Source organism: Ornithodoros turicata, chromosome 6 (assembly GCF_037126465.1).
Source record: "Ornithodoros turicata isolate Travis chromosome 6, ASM3712646v1, whole genome shotgun sequence".
Taxonomy (NCBI): Eukaryota; Metazoa; Arthropoda; class Arachnida; order Ixodida; family Argasidae; genus Ornithodoros; species Ornithodoros turicata.
In genome coordinates, this window is record NC_088206.1 from 1,429,002 (window position 1) to 1,437,608 (window position 8,607).

Consider the following 8,607-nt stretch of genomic DNA (forward strand, 5'->3'; position numbering starts at 1 on the left):
TCATAGCCACAGTTGCTTCGCGGCGCTAACACGGAACTTTAAAAAAAATGTCGCGACTCGGAAGCGTTATGCGCCCGCCTACGCGAATCACGCACGTATTAAGATTTGTGGGGGCGGAGTTAGCATGCAACGCAAAGCCAACGGAAAGGCACGACTCGTACGTGTCGGCCATGACATCAGATTTGGGACATGACGACAACCGAGAAATAGTCAAGAAGTGGTCTATTTCGTTCTGTGACGAAAACTACAGTGAATCGATACTATGACAAATGAAAACTTAGTTGGGACCCCAAATCATCTGCACCCAGAACACGGCGCAGAAAGTGAGCACGGCGCATACCACACTGAAGCACATCCTTCCACATCCCGAGGCGGGCAAGAAATAAAGCACAGACAGGTCCAGCAGTTGCCTTCGGCGAATCACGTCAGTGAACTGCAGTTCGTTGTACGTCAGCATCCGACACAGGGCAGGATCCCGACTCGGCGGGTTCTTGATCTTGAATGCCAAGACGTCGTTCCGGTGGACCATGTCAGGAGGGTAGATATTCGGAGCGGCTTCTTCAGACTCTACGCAATCGGCGTACCTAGAACAGAGTGTATTCTTTTTCTTTCTTTTGGACATAAATACGGGGCGAGCTGGTAAAGGAACTCCTCGCCAAAAAAAGGCCTCAGCCTGGGCGCTCGGAAAAACTCCGCGTGTCCAGGCTCATGCTGTTTCAGTATGGAGTTCTACAGGAGACAGCCTTCACGAAAATCAAATACCAAATTCGCGACGAGGAACCGGCAACTTTACCAAGCCTGGTGGATTTGTTGGCAACGCGCCTACACGACCGCCATGGTTGCCAGTTCGAACACGGGCGGGGAAAGGGAGCATATGGCGAGAGTGGCGCGATGCAAGCACATGATGCAAGCACATGGTGCAAGCCGAAATGGGCCACGCCGTGCTCCGCGTGCACCGTTACGGCGCATTCGGGTGGAAATTTCATGGCAGCACGACCTAGCACTTGGAAATTGCTAGGTCGGCGCCCGAGCTGGATCACGTCACCGTTGCCATCGGAACATGAGTGACAGGAATCAAGTGGTCTTAGTAGCTTGTATCACGCTAGGGGCATCGTGGTCGCTCGTCCTCGGGTTCTGTCATCTGCTAACAACCCACGTGAACTTCGACGTGCGGGACAATGAGGGCCCTCGCTACCCTTGCGATGCGGATATGGCGACACTGGATATAGTTAGGCTATTGGATGCCCGGTCGCTTCGAGGCCGAGCGGAAGAAGTGCTAGGTGGCAAATTCCTGGCGCTCGGAAAGTGGCACGCGAACATCCGAGATCTGACGAACGGGCGAGAACAGGCAGGATCTCGCAAAAAAAAAAAAAAAAATTGCCACGAAATGACCACTCGAATTCGTCATTAGATATACGGTGTGCCGAGCCCCGATATTTCAGCAAGCGTTAAATAACCCGTTGAAGAAGCCAATGAACCGACAGCGCCGCTCATGATAGTTGTCTCACGGCAGGAACCCACAACACCTCATATTATCATCATACAAAACGATACAAGGTGTCTAAGAAAACGTGTCATTAAATTATAATTTAAAAGACTACGCCACCTAGAATGATGCGGTGAACGGCGGCATTTGCTCTTACTAGGTTTTTGCTACCCCCTGATGTGTATGTCATGTAACTTTATTAGGCCAGCTTGTACGAACTGAACTCGGAAATTTGCCAAGTAAAGGTGACTTTTTTACCCCACCAATGTGAAGCTCGTGCCGAATTTACTCAAGTTCATGATAGTTGACGCGGATATCGAGGAGCTATCCCATCGGAAAAAGTCACTGGACGATTAGGATAGTAGGTAATGCGAAATCTGAGCGCAGCATGACATCACTGACCTTGACGAAAAAGGAAAACATGCTTCTTTCAGTAAAAAAAAGCCGGGTGTGAGTTGTCATTTAAAGGGAGACTTCGCAACCAAATAGATTTCAAGCTTGCGGTATTCCCACAATAATTTACACAAACTGAACACAGTTGTGAAATATCTCATTTGAAAACGAAGGTGGAATCATAAAAACCACTTTTGAAATTTGAAAAAGTCTGGCTCCCACCCATAGAAATCGTAAGGAGAGAGGCCAAAAGAAAAGCTGGGAGAGAGAGTGATGGGGGAGAGCAAAGGAGTTGTACGAGGCACAAAACCCTCTCCCAATGTCCAAGTCCGGGAGGCGCCATGATCGATATTCTGGATTCGGTCGGATTCGGCCACAGCCCTTCCACATGCGAAGACCAGATGCGTTCGACGCAATGGTATCCAACACAATGCAAGTCGCTTCCGCTTGCGCTGGGCTCAGTGTGCCATGCCGTGTGCGAAGTGTGTTTGTTCGGTCTGCCATCACCTGTGCGCCTGGATTCCTTGGGGAATGAGTATCGTACGGTTTAAACCTTGTGCTGCAACATGAAAGAACGGCGCAGGGAACTCGTAAAAGACACCGTTCGCAATGCGCTAGGCCTACTGTATATATCATGGCGGCTCACAGGTTCAGATGCCCCTCTTCGCTGGCTTGGTTTCTAGTTATTATGAGAGTTCTATGTTCTCACTGAGCATCAATGGAAGTACTTGTTTCCTTCTTTCTCTGGTCGGGCAACGTCACCATGCATTAGTCATACCATTCCTGCGCTGTTTCCAGACTCTCAGGGAAGCAGATGACCGCTGTTTCTTTCCATCTGTGTCTGAGTGATCTGATCTCGAATCTTCGTCCACTGTTTTGTTTCGGGAATGTAACACAGTGGCTACGACCGGCGTGGTATACTACTACAGGGTGACGTAACGCGTTGGCCTTCGAAGGGGAAAGTTTCTGCGACTCCTCTCCACGGTCCTGTTTCGATTGGATTGCCCGCTTATTTGAGGCATAATTCGTCACGTGAGACAGAAACAAAGTAGATGGTAGGTATACGGTACGATGCGCAGCAATTTTTCCACCCATCGTTCCGAAGTTGATTGTTGAAAGTAGCGCTCGTCTTTGTTTCCGTCCTTGAATTTCGTTCAGCGTGTAGACATAAACCATGACCTGTGATGATGGAAATGTCCCAGCATGCAGATGCTGGTGGCCTCACACTAGGACGGTGCGGGAAGAAACTCAGGCAGGTACAGTTGCGCGCGCCAGCAGAAGCACGTCTTCTTCGTCGCCACCCCCCCCCCCCCCCGCAAGCGCACCCATGACTGTGGGCGATTATCAACGCGCCCAAGGCAGAGAATCAGATGTGCAGATATAAGGTGCTACGAGAGCAGACTACACTCGGTCTGCGGCTTCTGCCTGTATAAACGCAATAAAACACGCTTGGGCAGTTCTTTCGGTAAATACTCTGTTTTTTGGGCGCGTTGGTAATCATCCACAGTCGCGGGTGCGCTGAACGAAATACAAGGACGAAAACGAAGACAAGACACACAAGCGCTACTTTCAACAATGAACTTTAATGGCAACTTACGCGGGGGTTTTAAGCTGAAAGAAACTGATTTTCTTGTTTGTCAAGGTCAGTGATGGCATGCTGTGTTCAATCGTAATCGTAATCGTTTAATGGACGACTATCGTAATCGTCCAGTGATTTTTTTACGTGGTGCGTCCACAACAGACACTATAGGGAGGGAGAATATGCGCTTATTCCAAGAACAAGAGTAAAGACAAATCAAATGCAAGGTAGACTTCAGGGGAAAAAGTGGAAGATCAAGAATGGAGACGCAATGATTATCTATGACGCACGTCACGAAACTGTTGCTGATACCGCGGTCAGTGTGAGCTTATTGGGGATGAGCACTAGGTTTATAGGCAAGGTGCCTGCACTCTTAAAAATGAACTTCACCACATAGCACGCTCCTAGCCAACCATCATCCCGAATGACAACGTTCTCGCCCCTGATTTGTTGAAAACGGGAGGCGGAGCCTATTCTGTGCCGTGCATAATGAACACAAAATAGGCTCCGCTTCCCGTTTTCAACAAATCAGGGGCGAGAGCGTTGTCATTCGGGATGATGGTTGGCTAGGAGCATGCTATGTGGTCAAGTTCATTTTTAGAGTGTGTGCTCGTCACACTTCGTTGTGCAAACGAATTTTTTTATAGTCACCCACAGTTATCAAACACCCTGGTTGGCTAATCAGTATTCACAGATAAGCCATGTGAACAATGATGTAACCACGAATCCGGGCGCTGGCTGTGCTGTCCAAGTGTTTTCCCCCCTGTGAAGTCGGCCCAGTAGGCACGACCCCCCAAAGCAACATGCCGCTGTGCACGTAGGCAGACAGCCCGGGGCTACCACCGCCACAACCACCGGCGTGACACTGTGGTCGCTGTGTGGATAAATTTTGTCTGCATAAGGGAACAAGTGGACTGAAGTGGGGTAGTTGGTGGAAGTACATACTACTGGAATAATGAAGTGCAGCACAAACGCGCGCACAATAGAGTAGGCCAATTATGGTCTTTATAAGCGGACAACCGCAATTTGGCGACAGCTCGAGCGGGGACACTTGCTACAGGAAGGTCTGGGACCTGGTATCACCGTCCATCCCCGCCGGGTTCCTGATCAAGACTTTGTCTTGATTTGCATTGTTGCTGTTGAGTACTTCGTTCGTCGGACGTCTTTTTTGGAACCAACCTCTGCTCCTAGAACGCATCACGAACCTCTGTATTTGTATTGCCCTATCCGGCCGCTGCCTCAACATAAGACTTCTGGAGCATGACTTCGTCTATACAGGACGCGCTCCCTCTGGCCATCCGCCAGTTCGCCGGGGTTCAAACATACTACGGTAATCGCCGGCAAGGATTACGATGAAGCTGTTCGCGAGTTTCTTGAAGCGTTCTATACGTAAGTTTGTAGGGAAACACGTGCATAAGGGCACCATCCCTTTCTTCCCGTCAAGAATACACGTGGTATTTGGCCACGGTTTCAGCTTGCTCTGTCGTTTATTGCTCCACGTGTAAGCTACTGTTTTGCCATTGGTCATGAAATTCGGTGGCCTTGTGTACCGTGTATACTTGTCTTTGCCACAGTAAACTCATTATAATTGCGAGTCTGCAGTTGTGTCTGTCGATTATTGTACTTTACCTACCTTCCCGCCTTTTTGTGCTTCAGTTCATTACTTCAGTATGTCCACATAAGCGTGCTTCTCATGTCCAAGGAACATAACCACAAGGTTTCTGGCGCCCTCGACCGCATTTGAATCCGCTAGCATAGAATCAGTGGTCGTCGGGAGGGGTTGCAAGATTCTTAGGGGTGTTAGTGGGTGCGGAAGCGTGGTTCTGGAAAAATCCCTCTCTGAAAAAAAAAAGGATGAGTGTGAGGCCATACCATTCGAGGCGCTTGCGTCGAAGTTCGCCAACTTGCGCCATGACACGTTCTCGACCAAGGTGTTCGATTTCTGCTTCGAGTCGGCCTTTGAAGTGTCTGTATAGGGCGTAGTCGATGAAGTTTGCGGTGAGAATGACTTTTCGAACGTTTTCCGGTAGTCGGTGTGCCGAAGCCTTGATGGCTGGTCTGGTGTTCCGCTGGAAGGCTATCACGTCGTCCAACGTCCAGCATAGGGCCTCTTTCAGCAGGATCAGGGATTCGTCGAACATATCGGCGATCATCACTAGGTCCATGTTGCCGTCGATTCTGCTCACATTATATATGTTTTTAAGCAGCGAGAAGTGGTATTAAGTTTATACATCTACATGGTGTTATCGTCGAGAAAGTTTCCGAAAAATAAGACTGCAGGACATAAAAATTCGTAACCTTTCGGTGACACTCATAAAAGTTTTTGCAACTCACAACGGTAGTTTGCATCTATGTCACGTACTAATGAATCTAATTTTGTTAACTAAAGTAGCCAACGGGTTTTTACGGCCGTAAAAACCCGTACGGACCCTTTCTTCCCTCCGGGCTGTCGACACACAATTCGCATGAACATTTAAACACGTCACACCTAACCCTTTAAATACCATGCCAATGATGAGGACGGTGCCCAGAAGAAGAACAGTCTCTGTTCGAAATATCGGCGGCTTCTGTCCTGAGGCAACTCCCTCCCTACATCTCTACCGGTTCGCTGGATTTCTACCCATCTACGTGCCAGAAGAAGGTACTTTTGTGTTGCTGATATCGAAGTACCATGTACCATGTTATAGTGTCCCACTCACCGCTGTGGTCCCGTCAATCGCTACTATATTCTATATTTTGTGTCGTCGATTCGCCTGCGTACGAATGCTACTGCTGTCCTTTAGATGTTACAACGCCAACGACTTTACGTTGAGACTCTTTCAACGAAGCTTTCACTTACAGTGAATATATTGCAAAATAAATATATATATACATATTAGACCAGAGAGGTCCTTTAAGTATCGTTCAATGCTTACCGTGCTATGAACTCGGCGATGGCTCTTGCGTTGTTGGGTGTGTAAACGTCATAACCCAAATCAAAGGCCATCTGATTGACCCCGAATCCTCGAGGCCCGATTCGTTGACCGGACAGATACAGTTCGAAATATGCCATGTTATGAGTGTCTTGAAAATCGTCAATGTGAATGTCACTGAAAACAATCGCGTACGTAGATTACATAGATAAAAACTGCAAACACTTACTCCCCACCAATTACCTGGTCGACTTGAGATACGAAGCCAACGACTCAAACGCGGCATCAGGGGATCGCAGAATGGTGACGAAGAAGGCGTTCCCGGAGACGACGCTGGTGTACTCGCTGCGGTTCGAATAGCGGCTGTGGTGAGCGAGGATGTTGTACTCCATGTCGTGCCTGGTCGGCACCATGGACCGGTGGAAGGGGCGTGGGTAGCCCAGATAAATATCGCTCGCCGGAACAGCAAACCACAGTTCCCGGCTGTGGCCGTACCTCAGTAGAATGTTCTGCACTGTTGAACCGGCGCACTGGTGGGTCTTCAGGAATACGATGTTCTTCGCGGGGCTGCAGGAACCCGGGGTCCTGAGAGACAACAGGCAATCTCCAGGTGGGAAAGAGGAAAAAGAGTGGTACCACTTACACGTTTTGCCATGCAATGAGCCTGTAGCTGCAGGTCAGAAGCAGTAACAGAAACAGAGTGGGCTTCAATAGCACACGGAAATGCAGGAGGTTTCCGAAACTAGTTCGAGAATACTGGTGCCTGCAAGCGCAACTGCAGTCTTTGAGAATTAAAAAAAGTGATTTGACGACATTGAAAACGATCGGACAGGTGGACATCGTGGCTAGTCCCTTAGCAGATCAAAGAATAATGCGCACAAAAAGACAGAAACAGTGGTAGTCGCACGAACGGTACACCAACAAAAACGATAGAGCGTGTTGATGATAAAAGTTCACCTTCGTTAATAAGAACACTAATCACTGTGAAAATGGCTACCAGAGAAAGCGTAGAAGATACCCTTCTTCTTCTTCTTCTTCTATGGCCGTGAGCCACTAAGGGAGATTGGCCACAATTGGGCGAAATAACATCTGTGTGGCAGTGGTGAAATGCAGGGCCAGGTTAGGTGCAGGTGCATGATAACTGACGTGTATATGGCGTATGACGAATATCCGTGGAGTAAACAGGGTGTTTCAGTTAAATCCCCGGGGCGGGGGAAGGGTGCCGAAATAGCTTGCATTTGCTGGACACACACGTGGGCATTGTCACGACTATAGACAAAAAAAAAAGTAAGAGGGGCGGGAGATGAGAGTTGAAGGGTGAGGTATAGGCAGGACGAACGGTACTGATGAGACGGAAGTGCACTGTGGATGAGAGGTGCACTAGAGGGGTCTTTGCACGAGACCCGTTTCTTGAAGGAAAAGCACGAGGTTGCAAGTTTTGGTAGTTCGTTCTGCAGAAGAACCTTCGGGGAATAGGATGTCCGTCACTATATGCCAGGCCTGGCGTGTGGGAAGTGGGTTTCCCGCATAGTGTGCATGGTATGCGCGGCATTCTGTCAGGATATGTTCGATAGTTTCCGGATGATGACAGTGACTGCAGCTAGGATCCTCCCTGGAGCCGATCTTAAACAACTGCGAGTTCGTGAACGCAGATCCCGTGCGTAGCCGATGCAGCAGTGTCTGTATGACTCGGGGAAAGTCTCTAATGGGAAGAGAAGGCCGGTGATTTTGCATGATGTCATATGTATGCAGGGATGACGCACCTCAACTAGCTGCTTAATGGCCATGTGCCTGTAGGTGTCGGCCGGAACTGGTAGGAGTGGGCTGCAGCTAAGGTGTACTGAGGATGCTAGCTGGTCCGCTCGTTCGTTGCCTCTGATGCCGACATGAGACGGGATCCATTTGACAGAAAGATCACCTCCGATTAGCTTATGTTGGGCACACAACCTCTTATACAGCGAGCTAGGATGCTACCACACATGGGGTTCATCACGGAACAGAGGGCACTTTTTTTCGAGTCCTTAAGTAAAACGGCGTTAACTATTCCTCTCACTTGGACCGCGGCAGCTGCGTGTAAAAGAGCCAGAAGTTCGGCAGTCGATGATATAGGGTAACGGGCTGATTTCCCTTTATTGCCATGCCATGTTCAATGATGGGATGTAATACGCACTATGTAGCGCTTCTTTCACGGTCGTCAATGGAACTATCTGTGAACACCAGAGTATGCGAGTGGTAGA

At 49.0% G+C, this 8,607-nt stretch overlaps 1 protein-coding gene across 1 annotated transcript; it reads right to left on the reverse strand.

Moving 5' to 3' along the window:
• Nucleotides 1-207: 207 nt before the first annotated feature.
• Nucleotides 208-7,374, reverse strand: LOC135397549 (galactosylceramide sulfotransferase-like). Its single transcript, XM_064629141.1, has 5 exons — nt 7,014-7,374; nt 6,614-6,955; nt 6,374-6,547; nt 5,331-5,636; nt 208-584 (listed from the first exon to the last, which is right to left on the reverse strand). The coding sequence occupies exons 1-5, from the start codon at nt 7,208-7,210 to the stop codon at nt 278-280; spliced, it is 1,326 nt and encodes a 441-aa protein (XP_064485211.1). The 5' UTR covers nt 7,211-7,374; the 3' UTR covers nt 208-277.
• Nucleotides 7,375-8,607: the final 1,233 nt, after the last annotated feature.

Excerpts from the sequence above, each read along its gene's own strand:
- LOC135397549 (XM_064629141.1), bottom strand. The coding sequence starts at position 7,210 with ATGTCCACCTGTCCGATCGTTTTCAATGTCGTCAAATCACTTTTTTTA. Across the intron at positions 5,637-6,373 it reads ATCGCCGAGTTCATAGCACG|AATCGACGGCAACATGGACC; the intron begins GTAAGCATTGAA and ends TAATGTGAGCAG. Across the intron at positions 585-5,330 it reads CGACGCAAGCGCCTCGAATG|GTACGCCGATTGCGTAGAGT; the intron begins GTATGGCCTCAC and ends ACTCTGTTCTAG.